Source organism: Zalophus californianus, chromosome 2 (genome assembly GCF_009762305.2).
Source record: "Zalophus californianus isolate mZalCal1 chromosome 2, mZalCal1.pri.v2, whole genome shotgun sequence".
In the NCBI taxonomy this organism is placed as follows: domain Eukaryota; kingdom Metazoa; phylum Chordata; class Mammalia; order Carnivora; family Otariidae; genus Zalophus; species Zalophus californianus.
In genome coordinates, this window is record NC_045596.1 from 32,662,294 (window position 1) to 32,689,355 (window position 27,062).

Consider the following 27,062-nt stretch of genomic DNA (forward strand, 5'->3'; position numbering starts at 1 on the left):
AGCCTTAAAATGTACATAAAATGTAGCAGAGGGAGTTAAAATGTTGGGATTTAGAATGGGATCAAACTTGAGTTGTTACCAACTTAAAAGAGACTCTAATAAGTTGTTATATGTAACCATAATGGTAACCATAAAACAAAAACCTACAGTAAATACACAAAAGATAAAGAGAAGGGAAAATAAGCATAACACTAAAGAACAGTCATCAAACCACAAAGGAAGAAAGCAAGAGAAGAAAGGAACAGAAAGGAACTACAAAAACAGCCCGAAAACAATGAACACAATGGAAATAAGTATATACCTATCACTAATTACTTTAACTGTAAACAAACTAAATTCTCCAATCAAAAGATATAGAGTGGTGGGGTGCCTGGCTGACTCAGTCAGTCAGTAGAGCTTGTGACTTTTGATCTCAGGGTCATGAGTTTGAGCCCCACAATGGGTGCAGAGTTTACTTGAAAAATAAAAAAAAAAGGCACAGAGTGGCTGAATGGATTAAAAAAAAAAAAAAGTGGCTCAGTTGTTAAGCATCTGCCTTCAGCTCAGGTAATATCCCAGGGTCCTGGGATCGAACCCCGCATTGGGCTCCCTGCTTGGCGGGAAGCCTGCTTCTCCCTCTCCCACTCGCCCTGCTTGTGTTCCCTCTCTTGCTGTGTCTCTGTCAAATAAATAAAATCTTAAAAAAAAAAAAACAGACTCATTTTAAATGTAATGACATACACAGACTGAAAGGAAAGGCACAGAAAAAGATGTTCCATGCAAATAAAAACCAAAAGAAAGCTGGAGTAGCTATACTTATATCAGATAAAATCAATTTTAATACAAAGACTATCAGAGACAAATAAGGGCATTACATAATGATGAAGGGTTAAATCCAATAAGAGGATATAACATTTGTAAATATTTATAGGAGCACCTAATATATAAAGCAAATATTAACAGACCAAAATGAAGAAACAGACAGCAATACAGTAATAGGGGACTTCAATACCTCACTTACACCAATGGATAGATCACCAGACAGAAAATCAATATGGAGGGGCACGTGGGTGGCTCAGTCATTAAGCAACTGCCTTCAGCTCAGGTCATGATCCCAGGGTCCTAGGATCGAGCCCCACATCGGGCTCTCTGCTTCTCCCTCTCCCAATCCCCCTGCTTGTGGTCCCTCTCTCACTGTGTCTGTCAAATAAATAAATAAATAAAATCTTAAAAAAAAAGAGAGAGAAAATCAATATGGAAACACTGGCCTTAAATGACACGCCAGACCAGATGGACTTAACTGTATATACAGAACATTCCACCCAAAAGCAACAGAATACACATTTTTCCCAAGTGCACATAGAACATTCTTTAGAACAGATCAGATGTTGACCACAAAACAAGTCTTAATAAATTTAAGAGGACTGAAATAATATCAAGCATCCTTTCCGACCACAGCAATATAAAACTAGAAATCAATTAAGACAAGGAAAGCTGGAAAATTCACAAATATGGAGAGATTAAACATGCTACTGAACAACCAGTGGGTTAAAGAAAAACAAATTTTTTTAAAGACAGTATTCACCCACTTTTATTTTATTTATGTATCTTTGTATGTATTTTTTTTTGATGTACTGTTCCATGATTGTTTGCGTATAACACCCAGTGCTCCATGCAGAACGTGCCCTCTTTAATACCCATCACCAGGCTAATCCATCCCCCCACTCCCCTCCCCTCTAGAACCCTCGTTTGTTTCTCAGAGTCCATAGTCTCTCATAGTTCATCTACCCCTCCGATTCCCCCCTTCATTTTTCCCTTCCTACTTTTTTTCTTTAACATATTTGTTTGAGAGGTACAGGTCTGTGATTCATCAGTCTTACACAATTCACAGCGCTCACCATAGCACATACCCTCCCCAATGTCTATCACCCAGCCACCCCATCCCTCCCACCCCCCACCACTCCAGCAACCTTCAGTTTGCTTCCTGAGATTAAGAATTCCTCATATCAGTGAGATCATATGATACATGTCTTTCTCTGACTCACTTACCTCGCTTAGCATAATACCTTCTAGTTCCAACCATGTCGTTGCAAATGGCAAGATTTTTTTTTTTAAGGCTACATGACAGTCCATTGTATATATATATATACCACATCTTCTTTATCCATTCATCTGTTGATGGACATCTTGGCTCTTTCCATAATTTGGCTATTTTTGACATTGCTCTATAAACACTGGGATGCACGGGTAAATACCCAGTAGTGCAATTGCTGGGTCGTAGGGTAGCTTGATTTTCAACTTTTTGAGGAACCTCCAGACTGTTTTCCAGAGTGGCTGCACCAGCTTGCATTCCCACCAACACTGTAGGAGGGTTCCCCTTTCTCTGCATCCTTACCAACATCTGTCGTTTCCTGAATTGTTAATTTTGTGAGGTGGTATCTCATTGAGGTTTTCATTTGTATTTCCCTGATGCCAAGTGATGTTGAGCACTTTTTCATGTGTCTGTTGGCCATTTGGATGTCCTCTTTGGAAAAAGGTCTGTTCATGTCTTCTGCCCATTTCTTGATTGGATTAGTTGTTCTCTGGGTGTTGAGTTTGATAAGTTCTTTATAGATTTTGGATACTAGCCCTTTATCTGATATGTCATTTGCAAATATCTTCTCCCATTCTGTCAGTTGTCTTTTGGTTTTGTGGACTGTTTCCTTTGCTGTGCAAAAGCTTTTTATCTTGATGAAGTCCCAATAGTTCATTTTTGCCCTTGCTTCCCTTGCCTTTGGCAATGTTTCTAGGAAGAAGTTGCTGCGGCTGAGGTCGAAGAGGTTGCTGCCTGCGTTCTCCTCTAGGATTTTGATGGACTCCTGTCTCACATTTAGGTCTTTCATCCATTTTGAGTCTATTTGTGTGTGGTGTAAGGAAGTGGTCCAGTTTCATTCTTCTGCATGTGGCTGTCCAATTTTCCCAACACCATTTGTTGAAGAGACTTTTCCATTGGACATTCTTTCCTGTTTTGTCAAAGATTAGTTGACCATAGAGTTGAGGGTCCATTTCTGGGCTCTCTATTCTGTTCCATTGATGTATGTGTCTGTTTTTGTGCCAGTACCATACTGTCTTGATGATTTCAGCTTTGTAATAGTTTGAAGTCCGGGATTGTGACGCCAACAGCTTTGCTTTTCTTTTTCAACATTCCTCTGGCTATTCAGGGTCTTTTCTGGATCCATACAAATTTTAGGATTATTTGTTCCATTTCTTTGAAAAAAGTAGATGGTATTTTGATGGGGATTGCATTAAATGTGTAGATTGCTCTAGGTAGCATTGACATCTTCACAATATTTGTTCTTCCAATCCATGAGCATGGAATGTTTTTCCATTTCTTTGTGTCTTCCTCAATTTCTTTCATGAGTATTTTATAGTTTTCTGAGTACAGATTCTTTGCCTCTTGGTTCGATTTATTCCTAGATATCTTATGGTTTTGGGTGCAATTGTAAATGGGATCGACTCCTTAATTTCTCTTTCTTCTGTCTTGTTGTTGGTGTATAGAAATGCAATTGATTTCTGTGCACTGATTTTATATCCTGCCACTTTACTGAATTCCTGTATGAGTTCTAGCAGTTTTTGGGGTGGAGTCTTTTGGGTTTTCCACATGAAGTATCATATCATCTGCAAAGAGTGAGTCTGACTTCTTTGCTGATTTGGATGCCTTTTATTTCTTTCTGTTGTCTGATTGCTGTGGCTAGGACTTCTAGTACTATGTTGAATAACAGTGGTGATAGTGGACATCCCTGCTGTGTTCCTGACCTTAGGGGAAAAGATCTGTTTTTCCCCACTGAGAATGATATTTGCTGTGGGTTTTTCATAGATGGCTTTTATGATATTGAGGTATGTACCCTCTATCCCTACACTGTGAAGAGTTTTAATCAAGAAAGGATGCTGTACTTTGTCAAATGCTTTTTCTGCATCTATTGAGAGGATCATATGGTTCTTGTTCTTTCTTTTATTAATGTATTGTATCACACTGATTGATTTGTGGATGTTGAACCAACCTTGCAGCCCAGGGATAAATCCCATTTGGTCGTGGTGAATAATCCTTTTAATGTACTGTTGGATCCTATTGGCTAGTATTTTAGTGAGAATTTTTGCATACGTATTCATCAGGGATATTGGTCTGTAATTGTTTTTGATGGGGTCTTTGTCTGATTTTGGGATCAAGGTAATGCTGGCCTTATAAAATGAGTTTGGAAGTTTTCCTTCCATTTCTATTTTTTGGAACAGTTTCAGGAGAACAGGTATTAATTCTTCTTTAAACGTCTGATAGAATTCCCCTGGGAAGCCATCTGGCCCTGGGCTTTTGTTTGTTGGGAGATTTTTGATGACTGCTTCAATTTCCTTAGTGGTTATAGGTCTGTTCAGGTTTTCTATTTCTTCCTGGTTCAGTTTTGGTAGGAATGCATCCATTTCTTCCAGATTATCTAATTTGCTAGCATATAGTTGCTCATAATATGCTCTTTTAATTGTATTTCTTTTGTGTTGGTTGTGATCTCTCCTCTTTCATTCATAATTTTATTTATTTGGGTCATTTCTCTTTTCTTTTTGATAAGCCTGGCCAGGGGTTTATCAATTTTATTAATTCTTTCAAAGAATCAGCTCCTAATTTCATTGATCTGTTCTACTGTTCTTTGGGTTTCTATTTCATTGATTTCTGCTTTGATCTTTATTATTTCTTTTCTCCTGCTGGGTTTAGGCTTTATTTACTGTTCTTTCTCCAGCTCCTTTAGGTGTAGGGTTAGGTTGTGTATTTGAGACCTTTCTTGTTTCTTGAAAAAGGCTTGTATTGCTATATACTTTCCTCTTAGGACCACCGTGGCTGCATCCCAAAGACTTTGAACAGTTGTGTTTTCATTTTCATTTGTTTCCATGATTTTTTTTTTAATTTTCTTTAATTTCCTGGTTGACCCATTCATTCTTTAGTAGGATGCTCTTTAGCCTCCATGTATTTGAGTTCTTTCCAACTTTCCTCTTGTGATTGAGTTCTAGTTTCAAAGCATTGTGGTCCGAAAATATGCAGGGAATGATCCCAATCTTTTGGTACTACTTGGGACCTGATTTGTGACCCAGGATGTGATCTATTCTGGAGAATGTTCCATGGGCACTTGAGAAGAATGTGTATTCTGCTGCTTTGGGATGGAATGTTCTGAATCTATCTGTGAAATCCATTTGCTCCAGTGTGTCATTTAAAGTCTTTATTTCCTTGTTGATCTTTTGCTTAGATGATTTGTCCATTTCAGTGAAGGAGGTGTTAAAGTCCCCTACTATTATTGCATTGTTGTCCATGTATTTCTTTGATTTTGTTATTAATTGGCTCATATAATTGGCTGCTCCCGTGTTAGGGGCATAGATATTTACAACTGTTAGATCTTCTTGTTGGATAGACCCTTTAAGTATGATATACTGTCCTTCCTCATCTCTTATTATGGTCTTTGGTTTAAAATCCAATTTGTCTGATATAAGAATTGCCACTCCAGCTTTCTTTTGATGTCCATTAGCATGGTAAATGGTTTTCCGCCCCCTCACTTTCAATCTGGAGGGGTCTTTGCCTCTAAAATGAGTCTCTTGCAGACAGCATATCGATCAGTCTTATTTTTTTACCCAATCTGATACCCTCTGTCTTTTGATTGGGGCATTTAGCCCATTTACATTCAGGGTAACTATTGAAAGATATGAATTTAGTGTCACTGTATTGCCTGTAAGGTGACTGTTACTGTATATTATCTCTGTTCCTTTATTATCTCTGTTCCTTTCTAGTCTATGTTACTTTCAGGCTCTCGCTTTGCTTAGAGAACCCCTTTCAATATTTCTTGTAGGGCTGGTTTTGTGTTTGCAAATTCTTTTAGTTTTTGTTTGTCCTGGAAGCTTTTTCTCTCTCCTTTTATTTTCAATGACAGCCTAGCTGGATATAATATTCTTGGCTGCATATTTTTCTCATCTAGTGCTATGAATATATCGTGTCAATTGTTTCTGGCCTGCCAGGTCTCTGTGAATAGATCTGTTGCCAATCGAATGTTTTTACCATTGTAGGTTACAGACATCTTGTCCCGAGCTGCTTTCAGGATTTTCTCTTCATTTCTGAGACTTTTGAGTTTTACTATTAGATGTCAGGGTGTTGAACTATTTTTACTGATTTTGAGGGAGGTTCTCTGTGCCTCCTGGATTTTGATGCCTGTTTCCTTCCCCAAATTAGGGAAGTTCTCTGCTATAATTTGCTCCAATATACCTTTTGCCCATCTCTCTCCTTCTTCTTCTGGGATCCCAATTATTCTAATACTATTTCGTCTTATAGTATCACTTATCTCTTGAATTCTGCCCTCGTGATCCAGTAGTTGTTTATCTCTTTTTCTCAGCTTCTTTATTCTCCATCATTTGGTCTTCTATATCACTAATTCTCTCTTCTGCCTCATTTATCCTAGCAGTTAGGGCCTCCATTTTTTATTGCACCTCATTATTAGACTTTTTGATTTCGACTTGGTTAGATTTTTAGTTCTTTTATTTCTCCAGTAAGGGTTTCTCTAGTAACTTCCATGCTTTTTTTTTTAATTGTCATTTCCTTTTATTTTTTTTTAAAGATTTTTATTTATTTATTCATGAGAGACAGAGAGAGAGAGGCAGAGGGAGAAGCAGGCTCCCAAGGAGCAGGGAGCCCGATGTGGGACTCGATCCCAGGACTCTAGAGGTGAAGGCAGACGCTTAACCATCTGAGCCACCCAGGCGCCCTCTTCCATGCTTTTTTTCAAGCCCAGCTAGTATCTTTATAATCGTCAATCTGAACTCTAGTTCCGACACCTTACTAATGTCTGTATTGATTAGGTCCCTGGTAGTCGGTACTGCCTCTTGTTTTTTGGAGGTGGGTGTTTCCATCTTGTCATTTTGTCCAGAGGGGAATAGCTGAGAGAACAAAATGCTAACAGGATAACAATGACCCCAGAAAAATATACACTAAGCAAATCAGAAGAGTCCCGAAACCGGGGGAAAAGAAAGGGAAAAAAAGAAAAGAAAAAGGAAAAAAGGATATGATCAAATATGATCTGGCTGGTGAATAGATCAGTACCACACACTAGATTTTGGGTGTATTTTCGTCTGTTAGAAGAAACTGCCTCCCAAAATTTTGAGGAAAGAAAAACTTATATATGTACAAAAATAAGGGTAAATACAATGAAGGGATGAAATATGACTGTAAAGATGAAAATTATAAAAGATTTTATAAAAGGAATTGATAAGAAATTGGTTGAAAAAAGAAATTTTTAAAAAAAGGGAGAGAATGTGATCAGGCAGGAGACTAGAACAAAGCCATACACTAGAGATTTAGGGTATATTTTGGTCTGTTAGAAGAAACTGTATCCCAAAATTTTAAAGAGATAACAACTTACATATATACCAAAAATAAGTTTAACTACAATGAAGGCATAGAATATGAATCTTCCAGAAAGTGGTTGCTATTCTGTTCAGAGAGTTGCTGCTCTTCTTCGATTTGTTGAGTTCATAGGTGTTCAGAATGGTTTGATAGTTATCTAGCTGAATTCCTGGGACCAGACGAAATTTAGGTCTCCTACCCCTCCACCATCTTGCTCATCCTCCCTATTTATTATTTTTGAAAGTAGGCTCCATACCCAACATGGGGCTTGAACTCAGGACCCTGAGATCAAAAGTTACATGCTCTACCAACTAAGCCAGCTAGTCACCCCAGAAAAAATTTTTATAAAATCAAAAAATATCCCAAAACAAACAAAAATGGAAGTATAACATTTTATGGGATGCAGCAAAAGCAGTTCTAGGAGGGAAGTTCACAGTAATAAATGCCCACCTCAAGAAATAAGAAAAGTCTCAATCTAATTTTACACCTCAAAAGCTATTAAAAAAAGAACAAATGAAGCCCAGAGTCAGTAGATGTAAGGAAATAACAAAGACTAGAATAGAAATAAATGATACAGGGGCGCCTGGGTGGCTCAGTCGTTAAGTGTCTGCCTTCGGCTCAGGTCATGATCCCAGGGGCCTGGGATCAAGCCCTGCATCGGGCTCCCTGCTTGGTGGGAAGCCTGCTTCTCCCTCTCCCACTCCCCCTACTTGTGTTTCCTCTTTCACTGTGTCTCTTTCTGTCAAATAAATAAATAAAATCTAAAAAAAAAAGAAAAAGTTAACAGAAAAGATCAATACAACTTAGAGCTGATTCTCTGAAAAGATAAACAAAACTGATATTTATTCAGACTAACCAAAAAAAGAGGGACAGGACTTAACTAAAATCAGAAATGAAAGAGGAGATGTTACAACTGATACTAAAGAAATATAAAGGATCATAACAGACTACTATGAATAATCATACACCAACAAATTGGAGAACCTAGAAGAAATGAATAAATTCCTAGAAACATAGAGCCTGCATGATAAAACAAGACTGTATCATGAAACAGAAAATCTGAACAGACTGATAACTAGTAAGGAGACTGAATCAGTAATCAAAAATCTCCCAACAAACAAAAGTCCAGCACCAGATGGCTTCACTGGTGAGTTCTACCAAAGATTTAAAGAAGTATTAATACAGTACTTCTCAAACTCATCTAAAAATAGAAGAGAAGTTAACACTACTAAACTCATTTTATGAAGCAAACATTACCCTGATATGAAAACCAACAAGGACGCCACAAGAAAAAAAGTTACAGGCTAATGTCCCTTATGAACACAGATGCAAAAATCCTCAACAAAATATTAGCAAATGGAATTCAACAAGTCATTAAAAAGATCATACATCATGATCAAGTGGGATTTACTCCACGGATGTAAGGTTGGCTCAACATCCACAAATCAGTCAATGTGATATACTACATTAAAAAATTAAGGATAAAAATCGTATGTTCATCTCGATAGATACAGGAAAAGCGTTTGACAAAACTAAACATTCATTTATGACAAAAACTCTCAACAAAGTGGAAATGTCCCTCAACATAATAAAGCCTACAGCTAACACCATACTTCACTGTGAAACCTGAAACCTTTTCCTCCAAAATCAGGAACACGACAAAGATGTTCACTCTTGCCACTTTTATTCAACATGGCATTGGAAATCCTAGCCAGAGCAATTAGGTAAGAAAAAGAAATAAAAGGCAACCAAATTTAAAAGAAAGAAGTAAAAGTGTCACTATTAGCAGATGACATTATATATAGAAGACCCTAAATATGCCATCAAAAAAGATGTTAGAATAAACAAAGTCAGTAATATTGTAAGATACAAAATCAATACACAAATCTGTTGTGTTTCTATATGCTAATAACAAACTAGCAAAAAGAGAAATTAAAAAAATAATATCATTTGGGCGCCTGGGTGGCTCAGTCGTTAAGTGTCTGCCTTTGGCTCAGGTCATGATCCCAGAGTTCTGGGATCGGGACCCCTTCTGGCTCCCTACTCAGTGGGGAGCCTGTTTCTCCCTCTACCCCTGACTCTTGCTTTCTCTCACTCTACACACACACACACACACACACACACACACACACACACACACACACAATCTCAGTGGAATAGAATAGAGCCCAGAAATGAACATGCATATATGATTAATTAATTTACAACAAAGGAGTCAAAAATATACAATGGGGAGGGGCGCCTGGGTGGCTCAGTCATTAAGCGTCTGCCTTCGGCTCAGGTCATGATCCCAGGGTCCTGGGATCGAGTCCCGCATTGGGCTCCCTGCTCCGCTGGAAGCCTGCTTCTCCCTCTCCCACTCCCCTGCTTGTGTTCCCTCTCTTGCTGTGTCTATCTCTGTCAAATAAATAATAAAATCTTTTAAAAAAATATATACAATGGGGAAAGGATAATCTCTTCAATAAATGGTATTAGAAAACTGGACAGCCACATGCAAAAGAATGAAACCGGACCACTATCTTATACCATACACAAAAATTATCTCAGAATGGATCAAAGATTTGAAAGTAGACCTGAAACCACAAAACTCCTAGAAGAAAATACAGGCAAATTATCTCCTTGACAAAGGTCTTGTCAATGACCTTATGAATCTGACACCAAAAGTAAAACCAACAAAAGCAAAAATAAACAAGTGGGACTAATAAAAACTAAAAGACTTTTTTTTTTTAAGATTTTATTTATTTATTTGACAGAGAGAAAGACAGCACAAGCAGGCAGAGTGGCAGACAGAGGGAGAGGGAGAAGCAGGCTCCCTGTAGGGCTCAGTCCCAAGACCCTGAGATCATGACCTGAGTCAAAGGCAGATGCCTCACTGACTCAGCCACCCAGGTGCCCCAAACTAAAAGACTTCTGCACAGCAAAGAAAACAACCAACAAAATAAAAAGGTAACCTATTGCATACAAGAAAATATTTGCTCTTTAAAAAAAAGGGGGGGGTGCCTGGGTGGTACAGTGAGTTAAGCATGCAACTCTTGGTTTCAGCTCAGGTCGATCTCAGGGTCATGAGATCGAGCCCTGCGTTGGGTTCCATGCTCAGCAAAGAGTCTGCTTAAGACTCTCTCTCCCTTTCTCTCTGCCCCTTCCCACTGAGCATGTGCTCTCTCTAAAATAAATCTTTAAAAAAAAATATTTGCAAATCATATAAGGTGTTAATATCCAAAATATATAAAGAACCCATACAACTCAATAGCAAAAACAAACCATCTGATTTAAAAATCATCAGAAGACTTGAATAGGCATTTTCCCAAAGAAGACACAGATGGCCAACAAGTCAAAATCACTAATTATCAGGAAATGCAAACAAAACCATAATGAGGTATCATCTCATACCTGTTAGAAAGTCTATTACCCAAAAGACAAGACATAAGTGTTGGTGAGGAGACAGAGAAAAGGAACCCTTGTGCACTGTTGGTAGGAATGTAAATTGGTACAGCCACTATGACAGTATGTAGGTTCCTCAAAAAATTTAAACAAAAACTACCATTATATGATCCAGCAATTCCACTTCTTGGTTTTTTCCAAAGAAAATGAAAACATTAATTCAAAAAGATATATGCACGCCCATGTTCACTGCAGCACTATTTACAATAGCTAAGAAATGTAAACAATCTAAGTGTCCATCAATGAATGAATGGAAAAAGAACTTGCAGTATATATATACACAATAGAATATTATTCAGCCATAAAAAATAATGAATTTTTGCCATTTGTGACAACATGGATGGATGTGAAATAAGCAAGACAGAGAAAGACAAATACCACATTATCTCACTTATATGTGGAATCTAACAAAACAAAACAAGCTCTCAGACACAAAGAAACTACTGGTGGTTGCCAGAGGGAGGTGAAGGGTAGGAGAAGATGAAGTGGAAAGAAAAAGTAAAAAACAATTTAATTAATTAAAAAATGTGCATACAAAGGATGTTTGTTCAACTATTATTTGTAATAGCAAAAGATGTATCAGCAGCCTAAGATTCCAACAAAAGGAAATAATTTAAACACTGGTATATCCTGGGGCGCCTGGGTAGCTCAGTCAGCTAAGCATCCAACTCTTGATTTCAGCGCAGGTCATGATGTCACAGTCATGAGATCAAGCCCGAAGTCGGGCTCCACACTCAGCAGGGAGTCTGCTTGAGATTATCCCTCTCCCTGTGCCCCTCCCCCACTTGCTCGCAGGCGCTCAGGCTCTAAAATCAATCTTCTTTAAAAAAAATAAACAAACACTGGTATAGCCCCATAAAGTACTATTATTTAGTCAGTTACTATTTTTTAAGATAAATATATACTGATATGTTTATAATACAGTAGTGAAAAACAACACATACAAAGTATCCCATTTTCGTAAGTGTATCTGAAATTAACTGTGCCAGGTTTCACCCTCCTATTAATATCATACTTCTATTCTTAGTCAAATTATGGTCTAAGACAGAACTGGCTTAAATGTTAGTTATTAATTCCCCCCAAGTCATTTGTGTCCTAAAAAAAAGATGTCTCACCTAACAGCCACCAAATCTAGGGGCACCTGGGTAGCTCATTCGGTTGAGCCTTCAACTCTGGGTTTTGGCTCAGGTCATGATCCTAGGGGTTGTGAGATTGAGCCCCAAATCAGCTCCATGCTCAGGGGGGAGTTTGCTTGAGATTCTCTCCCCTTTTCCTCGCCCCCTGCCCCTCCCCCTACTCACAGACACACATGCTCACTCCCTCCCTAAAATAAATCTAAAAAAAAAAATAGCCACCAAGTCTCTCAGCTATATTCACAATGCAGGATCCATCTTCCTGCTCTCATTCTCACTTTACCATCAACACTGCCCAAAAAGCCGCATTAAGAAACCTCCCAACTGCCTATACTCTCTCGAGAATGACAATGTCAGAGCCAAAAGGCCCAAAGTTTCCAAACCATAGGAAAGAATGGCTTCCTTCCTTCATTCAGAAGTTCCCAAAGCTGCCAACAGATGCAAAGAGATGCTAGAGAAAGGGTGAGGGGTTTGTGCTAGCAGCCTTGATGGTCCGGTTCAACCAGCTAAAAGTGCACTGTTACACATATGTTTGCCAAGAAAAAGGTCTGAAAGGTTCTGCACCAAGCTGTCAATAATGGTTATCTTTTAGTATTGTGGAAGTTTTTTCTTATCTATGATTTTAAAATTTTCTTCAATGACCAGAGTTTTTCGAGGCAAAAAAAAATTTTTTAAGTTAAAAAATGAAATATTTAAGTAGGAAATACATTATTGAAAACCATTTCCTTAAACAGCAAACTGTAAGAAAAATTTCCAACAAATATTCACAGTTATCGGTCCTCTAATTCTGCCCCCAATGCCAAGGTTCCTCCTGTCTCACCATTACTTACATTCCTGAAGACATTCTGTGTCTGTGCAGTAGGACTGGGACTGCCTCAACTACAATGAATAAGAAGAAAGGAAAGTTAGCCATTGGACTTAACCAAAAATGGATAATCTTTATTAGAAAAATCATGTTTTATTTTTTAATGAATACTACCATAGTAGATATACTGTACCTTCAGAATCAAATACAAACACAGACTACATTGAAGAGCAGTCCAGCTTTGGGGGACTTTTTTCTACTCAAAATAATTTTCAAATATACTGTGATCTAGTGTAATTCACTCATCTAAATTAAGGAATTTAAAAAAAAAAAATCACCTGTGACAGAAACTCCTGCTGCATGTTTTAGACTTCTCAAAGGAAAAGCACTAAACTGTAGAGAAAGACTACTAGAAAGAGTAAACCTTGTTAATGAGATTTTTTTTTTCTCATTGACAATTAGAAGCAGATAGAGAAAAAACAGATTCTATTTGTAGAAAGTTCATCTTTGAAAGGGAGCAACATATTTTTTCCCCTTTTTGCTTATATCTGCATAAACAGTGGCTGGATAAATAAGAAACTAATAAAAATGGATACCACAGGGATTGAGAGAGGATGGAGGAGCAGACTCTGACAGAGATGAAAGCTAAAGTTTTTAATGTCTATCTTTTTACAAAATTTAATTTTGGAATAATGTGATTATCAATTTTAAAAAGAAAATTTAAAAAGAAAAAACCGATTGTAAACATCATCCTTTTATGTTCACCCTATGCTGAAGCATTTTAGGATGTTTAGAAATGATAATATGGGGAGCCTGGGTGGCTCAGATGGTTAAGCGTCTGCCTTCGGCTCAGGTCATGATCCCAGGGTCCTGGGATCGAATCCCGCATCGGGCTCCCTGCTCCTTGGGAGCCTGCTTCTCCCTCTGCCTCCCTCCCTCTCTGTCTCTCATGAATAAATAAATTTAAAAAAAAAAAGAAATAATATGATAAATCAAAGAGAATGAGGAGCATGTAACTTTTCAAATCAGCTTTGTTACTATGTAATAACACCCTCCCTCCATTACAGCAATGACTCATTGCTTGGGAAAGCAACAACGGAGGGCGCCTGGGTGGCTCAGTTGGTTAAGCGACTGCCTTCGGCTCAGGTCATGATCCAGGAGTCCCTGGATCGCGTCCCACATCAGGCTCCCCGCTTGGCGGAGAGTCTGCTTCTCCCTCTGACCCTCCCCCCTCTCATGTGCTCTCTCTCTCTCATTCTCTCTGTCTCAAATAAATAAATTTTTAAAAAATCTTTAAAAAAAAAAAAAAGAAAGAAAGCAACAACGGAGCGGTTGTGCCTAGCTGGTTAAGTATGAGTTCTGCAGAAAGACCTGCACTTCAAGTCTGAAACTGCAACTTTCTAGAGTTTCAAGGCCTTGGGCAAGGTCTTTAACACTTCTAAGCTTTAGTTTCCTCACCTGGTAAACGGGGATAATGCTACCTATATTTGAGTACTAGGGAGGATTAAAATAGATAATGCATGTGAAATGTAGTAAGAACCCAAGGAATGTTAGCTATTATAACTACTGTGCCACACCAATTACAACCTCATCTAAACAATTACTGCAATTAACAACTACACAAATCATTTTGTAAACTGTTCTCTAAGATGACTGGACTTGCTTTGGTGTGTACCTAAAAGTCATCCTACTTGAATTAAAATGGGAAAAAAGATCTTAATGTAAAAATATGCTGTATATCCTAGCCCTAAATATGAAAGGAATTAATCAAAACCTCTTTAAAAATTATACATTCTATGGCCATTATCAAAAAGACAAAAAACAAGCGTTGGCAAAGATGTGGAGAAAAGGGAGCCCTAGCACTGTTGGTGGGAATGCAAGCTGGTGCAGCCACTATGGAAAACAGTATGGAAGTTCCTCAAAAAATTAAAAATAGAATCACCATATGATTCAGCAATTCCACTTCTGGGTATTTACCTGAAGAAAAGGAAAATACTAATTTGAAAATATATGTACCCCCCCACTTCACTGCAGCATTATTTACCATAGCCAAGACATGGAAGCAATCTAAATGTCCATCAATGTACAAATGGATAAGGAAAATGTGGCAAATATATATACAATGGAATATTATTCAGCCATTTAAAAAAAACGAAATCTTGCCATTTGCAACAACATGGATGGACCTTGAAGACAATAGGCTAAGTGAAGAAAGTCACAAAGAAAAAGATAAATACTGTATGACCCAGATCCATCAGAGGAATCACTGTGTGACAGCTCTAACCTGATGAAATGCATTTCTTAAGTAATAAGCCTTGAATGCTAAAATGATTCCTTGATCCATGGGCTGCAGATTGGGTGCTGTGTTAGCAGGCATGAAAACAACATTCACCTTGTCGCAGATTACCATCACAGCTCTTGAGTAACCAGGTGCATGGTCCATGAGCAGTAATGTTTTGAAAGGAATCTCTTTTTTCTGAGCAGTAAGTCTCAGCAGTGGGTTTAAAATATTCAGTAAACCATGCTGTGAACAGATGTGCTGTCATGCAGGCTTTGTTGTTCCACTTATAGAGTACCAGCAGAATAGAATTAGAATAATTCTTAAGAACCCTAGAATTTGGGGAACAGTAAACGAGCACTAGCTTCAACTTGAAGTCACCATCTACATTAGCCTCTCATAAGACAGTCAGCTTGTCCTTTGAAGCCAGGCACTGACTTCTCCTCTTTGGCTAAGAAAAGTCCTAAATGGTGTCTTCTTCCAATAGAAGCTGTTTCATCTACATTGACAATCTACTGTTTAGTGTAGTTACTGTCATTGACTATCTTAGCTAGATCTCCTGGGTAACTTGCTGCAGCTTCCAGGTCAACACCAGGGGCTTTACTTTACCTTGCACTTTTTGTTATAGAGATGACCTCTTTCCTTAAAACTCATGAACCAACCTCTGTTAGCTTCAGACTTTTCTTCTGTAGCTTCTTCACCTCTCTCAGACTTTGTGGCATTGAAGAGAGTTAGGATCTTGCTCTGGATTAGGCTTTTGCTTAAGGGAAGATCGTGGCTGGTTGGTCTTCTATCCAGACCACTCAAACTTTCCCCATTATCAGCAATAAGGCTGTTTTGCTTTCTTATCATTCATGTGGTCACTGGAATAGAACTTTTAATTTTCTTTCAAGAACTTTTCTTTTGCATTCACAGCTTGGCTAACTGGCACAAGAGGCCTAGCCTTCAGTCTATCTCGGTTTTTGACATGCCTTTCTCACTAAGCTTAATCATTTCTAGTTTTTAAATTAAAGTGTGAGATGTGGGACTCTTCCTTTCACTTGAACACTTAGAGGTCATCGTAGGGTTATTCACTGACCCAATGTCAATACAGTTGTGTCTCAGGGAATAACGAGGACTGAGGAGAGGGAGAGAGATGGGGGGGTGGAGGGGAGTGGATAGCTAGTTGGTGTAGCAGTCAGAACACACAACATCTATGTATTAAGTTTGCCATCTTATATGGGTGCAGTTCATGGTGCCCCCAAATCAATTATAATAGTAACATCAAAGACTACTGACCACAGATCACCATAATAAACACGACAATAATGATAAAGCTTGAAATATTACAAGAATTACCCAAATGTGACACAGAGACACGAAGTGAGCAAATGCAGATAGAAAAATGGTACTGATAAGACCTGACTCAATGCAGAGTTGCTACAAACCTTCAATTTGTAAAAAACCCAGTTTGTGCAAAGTGCAATAAAGTGCAATAAAATGAGGTATGCCTGTAGTTTAACTAAAACGTAGCCACACTCATTCATTTACATATTGTCTATGGCTGCTTTCACTACAACAGCTGAGGTGAGTATAGAGACATGAAGCCTAAAATACTTACTACCTTGCCCTTAAATCACTGAACCTAGAAAATAACACATGGGATAAGAGAAAAAAACAAGTATTTCTGTGTAGCTATATAAAAATGTTCGTATAGAAATGTGACATGCTCATGAATTACATCTACATAATAATAATGACACAACAATCATTTGTTCACTTATTCAAAATATTTATCGAATGCCTATTCTGTGCCAGGTATAGTTCTAGGTACTGAGGATATGATATGAAAAAGACAAAGTTTCTACTGTTGCAGATCATACAGTCTTATGGGGGAAGTCAGACAATTAACAAATAAATATATCACAAAAATGTCAGAGAGCCTTGTAGAGAACAAAAACAGGATAGCATTATATCTAAATCAGGCAGCAGACAGAGGCAGTAACACTTAAGGGGCTATCTACATGATAGTGCAGATGAGCATTCTGGGCATTCTAGGCAGAGTAAACAACTAGGAAAGGCAATGAGGAACCACAACGCTACTGTGGCTCGAGCATAAGAGCCACATTACTTAGCTGTTGTACTTAACCCCAGAACCAAACGCTCTATGTGCTCAAATCATCACAGTATGCTATTGATGTCATTTGTCTGACTGCCTCCAACTCTTAGACATACCAATATGCAACAGATACCTTTATGGTTCATCAATGTGGAACTGGAATACTTTCTCATTATATAATATTTAAGATACATTTAAATAAAAATATTTTAATGTTAAAATTTACAAATTACTTTTAAAGTGATTTATTATAATTTAAATAATATATATATTACAATAAAAACATTATGAATACTTAGAAATTAATGTGGATTAACTCACTGCCCCATGTATTCTTTTCTAGTCTTAAAATATGCACACTTTCAAATAATTACATTTATGATAATAAATATTGGAAACTCGTATGTGGTAGGTACTGTACTAAGAACTTTAACTTGTTGTGTTCTTTAATCTTCAACCAAGGGCTGGAGGCAGTTTTTCTTTATATATTTATTTATTTGAGAGTGCACGTGCGCGGGGGGAGGAGGAGAAAGAGAGAGAGAGAGAGAGAACAAGTGGCGGGAGGAAGGGACAGAGGCAGCAGGAGAAGCAGGCTCCCTGCTGAGCAGGGAGCCCCACGTAGGGCTCGATCCCAGGACCCTGGAATCATGACCTGAGCCAAAGGCAGACGTTTAACTGACTAAGCCACCCAGGCACCCCAAGGAGGCAGGTTTTATTACTGCTATTTTACCAATGGACGAAACTTGAGTTTGGGGAAGGTCAGCTAGCTACCCAGTATGAACTCCCAATTATAAATTTTTTTTCTGAAGGCTAAATTCTTTTTTTTTTAAGATTTTATCTACCTATTTGAGAGAGCGAGCGAGCACTGGAGAGAGCAAGCACGAGTGAGGGGCAGAGGAAAAAGCAGGCTCCCCACTCAGCAAGGAGCCTGATGTGGGGCTCCATTCCAGGACCCCAGGATCATGATCTGAGCCGAAGGCAGATGCTTAGCCGAATGAGTTACCCAGGCACCCTAAAGTCTAAATTCATTTTTTTTATTATTAACATATAATGCATTATTTGTTTCAGGGGTACAGGTCTGTGATTCATCAGTCTTACACAATTCACAGCGCTCACCATAGCACATACTCTCCTCAACGTCCATCACCCAGCCACCCCATCCCTCCCACCCACCTCCACTCCAGCAACCCTCAGTTTGTTTCCTGAGATTAAGAGTCTCTTATGGTTTGTCTCCCTCTCTGGTTTTGTCTTGTTTTATTTTTCCCTCCCTTCCCCTATGATCCTGTCTTGTTTCTCAAAATCTTCGTATCAGTGAGATCATATGATACTTATCTTTCTCTGACTTATTTTGCTGAGCATGATACCCTTTAGTTCCATCCACGTTGTTGCAAATGGCAAGATTTCATTCCTTTTGATGGCTGCATAATATTCCATTGTGTATATATACCACTTCTTTATCTATTCATCTGCTGATGCACATCTTGGCTCTTTCCACAGTTTGGCTACTGTGGACATTGCTGCTATAAACATCGGGGTGCATGTACCCCTTCAGGTCCCTACATTTGTATCTTTGGGGTAAATACCCAGTAGTGCAACTGCTGGATCATAGGGTAGCTCTATTTTCAACTTTTTGAGGAACCTCCAGACTGTTTTCCAGAGTGGCTGCACCAGCTTGCATTCCCACCAACACTGTAGGAGGGTTCCCCTTTCTCCGCATCCTTGCCAACATCTGTCATTTCCTGACCTGTTAAATTTTAGGTTTTGATTTGTATTTCCCTGATGCCAAGTGATGTTGAGCACTTTTACATGTGTCTGTTGGCCATTTGGATGTCTTCTTTGGAAAAATGTTCATGTCTTCTGCCCATTTCTTGATTGGATTAGTTTTCTTTGGGTGTTAAGTTTGATAAGTTCTTTATAGATTTTGGATACTAGCCCTTTATCTGTCATTTGCAAATATCTTTTCCCATTCTGTCAGTTGTCTTTTGGTTTTGCTGACGGTTTCCTTTGCTGTGCAAAAGCTTTATATCTCGATAAAGTCCCAATAGTTCATTTTTTGCCCTTGCTTCCCTTGCCTTTGGTGGTTTCTAGGAAGAAGTTGCTGGAGCTGAGGTCAAAGAGGTTGCTGCCTGTGTTCTCCTCTAGGATTTTGATGGACTCCTGTCACAATTTAGGTCTTTCATCCATTTTGAGTCAATTTTTGTGTGTGGTGTAAGGAAATGGTCCAGTTTCATTCTTCTGCATGTGGCTGTCCAATTTTCCCAACACTATTTGTTGAAGAGACTGTCTTTTTTCCACTGGACATTCTTTCCTGCTTTGTCGAAGATTAGTTGACCATAGAGTTGAGGGTCCATTTCTGGGCTCTCTATTCTGTTCCATTGATGTATGTGTCTGTTTTTGTGCGAGTACCATACTGTCTTGATGATTACAGCTTTGTAATTGAGCTTGAAGTCCCGAACTGTGATGCCACCTGAAGTCTAAATTCTTTTTTTTTTTTTTTAAGATTTTATTTATTTGACAGAGAGAGACACAGCGAGAGAGGGAACACAAGCAGGGGGAGTGGGAGAGGGAGAAGCAGGCTTCCCGCGGAGCAGGGAGCCTGATGCGGGGCTCGATCCCAAGACTCTGGGACCATGACCTGAGCCAAAGGCAGACGCTTAACAACTAAGCCACCCAGGCACCCCATGTCTAAATTCTTAACACAATTTCAGGGCGCCTGGGTGGCTCAGTCAGTTGGGCGGCTGCCTTCAGCTCAGGTCATGATCCCGGGGTCCTGGGATTGAGTCCCGCATTGGGCTCCCTGCTCAGCGGGGAGGCTGCTTTTCCCTCTGCCTGCCTCTCTGCCTACTAGTGCTTCTATCTCTCTGTCAAATAAATAAAAAAATCTTTAAAAAAAAAATTCTTAACACAATTTCATTCTACTTTACAATGTACAAAATTCTGTTATCTTAACTTTAGTTAACATATCATTACATTCTCTCAAGCACAATTCTGAATGATTACTTGATGAACTAATGTACTGTATAATTGAACTGAAGCAAATTCAGACTAAAGTGAAAATAACCCTAGGTATAGTTATTAAATAGCCTCTAAGACCAATATAGCCAATGTTTTCCTTCTGCACTAAAAGAGAGGTCTCTTGAGGCGCCTGGCTGGCTCACTCCATACAGCAAGTGACTCTTGATCATGGGATCGTGAGTTCGAGTCCCACACTGGGTATAGAAATTATTCAAAAAAAAAAAAGAAAAAAGTGCCATGGGAAGAAAGAGTAGGCTTCCCTTTGGGACTATGATTAAAAATGGTAAGGTACTATTTGTCCTGCTATATAAGTTTTTAGAAAATTAATTAATTCACATATAATTATTGAAAAGAGAAATTATGTCAGTTTAATGTGGAAGCCGTGCTGGTTCATAATAAGTGATTTTTCCTAGGTAAAGGAAGCCAGAAGAGTGGGAGAGAAGTGATTTCAGCAGGAAAGGATAAACCCTTTGGCTCATGCTGTGCAGGCAGGAGCTCCTTCAGCTTTAAGAAAATTAAAAATGAGTGCCTGCAGGCATGTCCATGTGCACAAGCGCGCACACACACACACATACAACCAAGAATGAGAAGAATTTATTCATTGGGAGTCTGGCTGAGTGCAGCACTTCATCCCTAGTTCAAGCTGCAGTGAATCTCTGGGACATTTCACCGAGAGCTGTGGCTGGATCCTGCTCTTCTGGCCGGTCTTCTTTGAGTTCCTGGTGACACCCTTCATGTTCACAAGCAGGCAATGCTGCAGGCTCTGAATAATGAATGAGGTGCCAAAGTATCATGACCACATTCCTAATTCAACACTTAGTGTTTTTCCAAACCAGTGTTTTGGAATATATATTCAGTGTTCAGATTCAAACAACTATGATGAATAAATTACAGTCTTTAAAAAATTAAAAAACCACGTGCACCTGGGTGGCTCAGTTAAGCAACTGCCTTCGGCTCAGGTCATGATCCCAGGGTTCTGGGATCAAGCCCTGCGTCGGGTTCCTTGCTCAGCAGGGAGCCTGCTTCTCCCTTTCCCTCTGCCTGCCGCTCCCCCTGCTCATGTTCTCTGTCAAATAAAAAAAAAAAATCTTTAAAAAATTCAAAAACCACCTATTTATTACAAGAGAATTCCACTGTTTTTATGGAACTCTTTAAACAAAGGTCCAATTTACAATACATCTCAGTTTTCTCTTGACTTATTTGGAGAATACAGTGGTACTACTGATGCTAATTTTGGCTACTCCAAAAGGACTCTGTTTATGAAAACAAACAGAAGAAAACCAAGGATAATATGTGAAGGAAATAGAAATGTATCTACAGGATGGTCATAGACTTCAAATATTTTCTGTATTACAATGGAGGGGTTGAGGAAGGAACCACATGTGGACTATCTATGGCGAATAGTTGCTGTCCAGGTAAACTTTCATGTTAACACTGATACCAGGATCCCAGAAAAGAAATTAAAGTAGATTTAGGTCTCTCCACCTAACTAGGATGGTCTTGGAAAGTTTTTTGTTGTTTTTTTTTTTAAGATTTTATTTATTTATTTGACAGAGAGACAGACAGCGAGAGAGGGAACACAAGCAGGGGAAGTGGGAGAGGGGGAAGCAGACTCCCCGCTGAGCAGAGAGCCCGATACGGGGCTTGATCCCAGGACCCTGGGCTCATGACCTGAGCTGAAGGCAGACGCTTAACAACTGAGCCACCCCAGTGCCCCGGTCATGGAAAGTTCTTGAAGTGAGTTAGCTTCCAAAATCACAGAGACAGCACAGTATGAGTAGAATAATTTCTTCATTGGGGAAAAAGGCAGAAAACAGAGATTAAAAGAGACTGAAAGAATAAAAGAGATCACCTGGCACAGAGATTTCGTGTTAGGGAACACTGAAGAATCTAAATAATTTGTTAGGATATCCCAGAAGCCTAATAGAAAACCTTGGCTGTCAGAGGCCTACAGGAAAAATGTACAGCAAAGAGAAGATTCTAACGACAAAAAGATCTTCTATGAGGAATCTTAGTTTGGAAAAAATTATTGAAAAGAATTACAAATGTACCTGTTAAGGAGACTGAATGTTTGTGCCCCAACTTCATATGCTGAAGCCCTAAATCCCCAATGTGATTGGTATTTCGAAGCAGGGCCTTTGGGAGGTAATCAGGTTTAAAGGAGGTCATAAGGGTGAAGCCCCCATGATGGTACTAGTGCCCTAGAAGAGACCAGAGCCTTCCCCTTCTCTCCGTGCCATGTGAGGATACAGCAAGAAGGCAACTGTCTGCCAACCAAGTAGAGAGTTATCACCAGACACCAAATCTGCCTGCACTTGATCTTGGACTGTCAAGACTCCCAAACTGTGAGAAATAAATGTTTGCTGTTTAAGTCCCCTGTTTGTGGTATTTTGCTATAGTGGCTCGAACTAAGACAATACGTAAACAAGAACTTATTTGCTATTTTTTGATGTCTGCTCAAGAACCTCACATATATTGGAAGTCCCCTCCTTTTCCATGAACAGGAGCTGCCTCTGCACTGGTGAATAGAACAGTGGTTAAAAGGGAAGCTTTAAAGTCAGAGGTATCTGGGTTCAAATTCTGTGTCTGTTACTTTCTATAAAGTTTCAAACTATAAAAGACATAAATATAACCTATTGATGTCACTGGGCTGCTTGGTTCCTGTCCCAGATAAACCAAAGAATTAGACACCCCAGACAAGAATGGGGAGATAGAGTTTAGTGAGTAGATACCAAGTATATATAATACATTTTCTTTTTTTTTAAAGATTTTATTTATTTATTTGAAAGAGAGAGAGAATGAGAGATAGAAAGCACGAGAGGGAAGAGGGTCAGAGGGAGAAGCAGACTCCCTGCTGAGCAGGAAGCCCAATCTGGGACTCGATCCTGGGACTCCAGGATCATGACCTGAGCTGAAGGCAGTCGCTTAACCAACTAAGCCACCCAGGCACCCCTATATAATACATTTTCAAGAGAGAAAGCAGGTCACTGCTGGAGCAAGAATGGCCATGGCCCCAAGAAGCTCTAGCTGCAGCCTTCTAAGCCTGCTTTTTGTATATGTAAATATGGCTTTGATTGACATTTTTGATTGACAGCTGGTTATAACATTTTGGCTTCCGCGCATCTGCCTACCCATGATGCATTCTGTTGTAACTGTATTTACTTATGTATTGTATATTTATGAGTTTCTAATGAGTTTTTGCCTGGACCTTAGGACAAACTGCACCTTTTGTATGCCTGCTCAGCTCTTGGAAGTCCCCTTGTGGCTTCAGAGCCAGCTCTGTGGCTAGGCCTTTCCTGTTCTGTTAGCCCTTGGAGGTGCCTCTGAAGGTGTGGCTGTTAACCCTCAGGGATGGCTGCGAGGGTGTGGCCAGCATCTCCTTTATCCCTCCTTGTTCATGCCCAACTACCTACCCAACATCATGAACCTTAAAGCATTGTGAGGATTAAATGATATAATTAAATATATATAAAACTAAATATGTATATTAAAAACCCAGTTCATGGCCCACAGGATTTTTGTTTTTAAAGATTTTATTTATTTATTTGAGAGAGAGAATGAGAGAGAGACAGACAGCACAAGAGGGGGGAGGGTCAGAGGGAGAAGCAGACTCCCTGCTAAGCAGGGAGCCCGATGTGGGACTCGATCCCGGGACTCCAGGATCATGACCGGAGCCGAAGGCAATCAGTTAACCAACTGAGCCAACCAGGCGCCCCAGGATGTTTTTAGATCATAGCATCATAGCAATAATATACAGACAAGAGGGGAAAAGTCCTTTTAATATTAAACAGGGCTGCCTGTTTGTGAAATAAGCATGATCAAATTTATCAGTACTTTTTTTAAAAAAATGAAATTCTAGGGCGCCTGGGTGGGTCAGTTGGTTAAGCAACTGCCTTCGGCTCAGGTCATGATCCTGGAGTGCCGGGATCATGTCCCACATCGGGCTCCTTGCTCAGCATGGGGTCTGCTTCTCCCTCTGACCCTCTTCCCTCTCGTGCTCTGTCTCTCATTCTCTCTCTCTCAAATAAATAAAATCTTTAAAAAAAATAAAATTCTAAAACCAACAACACAAAAGTACTTTCAAAGCAATGACTAAACAGTTGGGTCAATGTCTTCTCTAGCTAGACCTCACACAGCTCACAGTGGTAAGGTTGGCTTGAAAATCTCTGAGCAGTGAGATTCTTGTGGCTTTCCTCAAAACATAAATACAGAACATTTCTTACATTCTAAAGTGATTCTATGTTTGTAATGTTCTAGTAGTTCTTAGGGATAGAGTAGTGACCAAAATGGACAAAATCCTACCACACAGTAACTCTTTGTTAACATTCTGGTTAATATATTCCAGACATACATATTTGTAATACAGTTGATCTCTGAACAACACAGTGGTTAGGGATGTTGACCCCTGTCAAAAATCCGTGTATAAGTTTTGACTCCCCCAAAACTTAACTTCTAATACACGACTGTTGACTGAAAGCTTTACTGATAACAGTTAACACATATTTTGTATGCTATATGTACCATATACTGTATTCTTATAATAACGCAAGCTAGAGAAAAGAAAACGTTATTAAGATAATCATAAGAGAAAATACAGTATGGTACTGTATCTATCCAAAAAAACCCTGTGTATATGTGGACCCACACTATACAAACCTGTGTTGTTCAAGGGTCAAGTACATATACGTATGTATTGTGTGTGTGTGTGTGTGTATAAAATTTTACAAAACAGAACCCTCTCCATGTTACTTTGCTATCTTTTTGCCATACTCAACAACTAGTCACAAAAAATTTTTTTAAAGATTTTATTTATTTATTTGGCACAGAGAGACACAGCAAGAGAGAGAACATAAGCAGGGGGAGTGGGAGAGGGAGAAGCAGGCTTCCCGCCAAGTAGGGAGCCCAGTGCGGGGCTCAATCCCAGAACCCTGGGCTCATAACCTGAGCCGAAGGCAGGCGCTTAACGACTGAGCCACCCAGGCACCCCACAAATCTTTCTTTTTTTTTTTTTTTTTTTAAGAGAGAACACAAGAAGAGGAAGGGGAAGGGTCAGAGGGAGAAGCAGACTCCCCACTGAGCAGGTAGCGCGATGCAGGGCTCGATCCCAGGACCCTGGTACCATGACCTGAGCCAAAGGCAGACGCTTGACCAACTGAGCCACCCTGGTGCTCCTGATCACAATTAGTTCTTAATGACTAAGTAGCATCTCCACATATTTTCCTATAACATTAACAAAAATAACTTGCAACAACCACAATAATCCATGCACCTTTTAATCTCCAAGACTTCAAATAACTGGGTTAAAGGCAAGTCTGAATATTTTGAAAATATTTTTTAAACGTCTAACACTAACAGGTTGGGTTACTCTGCCCAAATGATATACTTTCTCCAATCCTACAAAATACCTTCTGATTTTGAGTTTAATTAATTTACTGAACCAAAAATCAACACACAATTTAAGGCCACTGATAAGAGAACAGTATAATTCATATGCTATACCTTTACGGTACAAGCGATTTTGATTTTATACATATACAAGGATATATACATATATACACACATATATATATGTATATTTATCTGTAAAGATATATAAATGCATAGATATGTGACTGAGAAGTCCACGAGCTAAACGCAACCTCTAGCCAAGCAAGCAATAGTGATCATGGGGTCAGAGAGGTGAGGGGTAGGCCACAGGAAGTTGCCAAAGTCAAAAGACTTTGACTTTTTGCTCTATTTTTCTACATTATTTCAAGTATTCACAATTTAAATATTTACATCTTACTCGTGTTTCTAAAAGACAAAATTCCAATACCATTACACTGTTAAAAATGCTGAAATCTTAATCCCTAATGTGCTAGTATTCGGAGGTGGGGCGTTTCAGAGGTGATTAGGTCATAAGGATGGAGCCCTTATGAATAGGACTGATGCCCTTTTTTTAAGATTTTTTTTTTTAATTTGGGAGTCTGCTTGAGATTCTCTCTCACTCTCTCTCTCTCTCTCCCTGCCCTTCCTGGCTGCACTCACATGTGCATGCGCTTGTTCTCTCTCTCTTAAATAAATAAATCTTCAAAAAAAAAAAAAAAAGATAGGGGCACCTGCTGGCTCAGTCGGTTAAGCATCTGACTTCCACTCAGGTCATGATCTCAGGGTCCTGGGATTGAACCCTACTAAGGGCCCGGTACTCAGCGGGGAGTCTTCTTGTCCCTCTCCCTCTGCCCCTCCCCCCCCAATAAGTTCTTAAAAAAAAAAAGTATAACAACAAAAAAATTTAATAAAGAGGGCACCTGCCTGGCTCAGTCGGTAGAGCATATGACTCTTGATCTCAGGGTGGTGAACTAGAGCCCCACACTGGGCATGGAGCCTACTTAAAATAAAAATTTTAAAAAGGGGGCACCTGGGTGGCTCAGTTGGTTAGATGTCTTCTCCCTCTCCCTCTGCCTGCTGCTGGGCCTGCTTGTGCTGTCAAATAAACAAAATCTTTAAAAAAAATTGAAAACCAAAAAGTATAACAGAAGTGCTGTATGCAACTTTTTAGGCCAGGTCTTAAGAAGCATCCAGCTGCTGGGGCACCTGGCTGGCTCAGTCGGTAGAGCATGCAACTCTTGATCCTAGGGTTGTGAATTCAAGCCCCATATTGGGTGTAGGGATTACTTAAGGAAAAAAAAAAAAGTATCCACCTGTTGCCTAGTTCTCTCCCTCCCCCATCCTCCCTTGGGATGGATACTCAACCTTACAACCAAGCCACCATGCTATGAGGAAGCCAAGCAGCCACATGAAAAAGCCATATGGAGGTGTTCTGACTGACAGCACTAGGTAGGGTTTCAGTCATCTACCAGTATCAACTGCCAGACAGTGAGAAAGTGAGCCTCCAGATGCTTCCTGCTCCTAGCCTCTGAGTCTTACAGCTA

General features: G+C 39.3%; 1 protein-coding gene across 3 annotated transcripts in view; it reads right to left on the reverse strand.

Annotated features, from left to right (window-relative positions):
• The window catches only part of SMIM14 (small integral membrane protein 14), an 84,116-nt gene that overhangs the window by 14,803 nt on the left and 42,251 nt on the right, over positions 1-27,062 (reverse strand). For all 3 annotated transcript variants that reach the window (XM_027599486.1, XM_027599488.1, XM_027599487.1), the window contains exon 3: positions 12,786-12,834. In XM_027599486.1, coding sequence (XP_027455287.1) covers positions 12,786-12,834 — 49 coding nt within the window. The remainder of the gene's footprint in view (positions 1-12,785; positions 12,835-27,062) is intronic.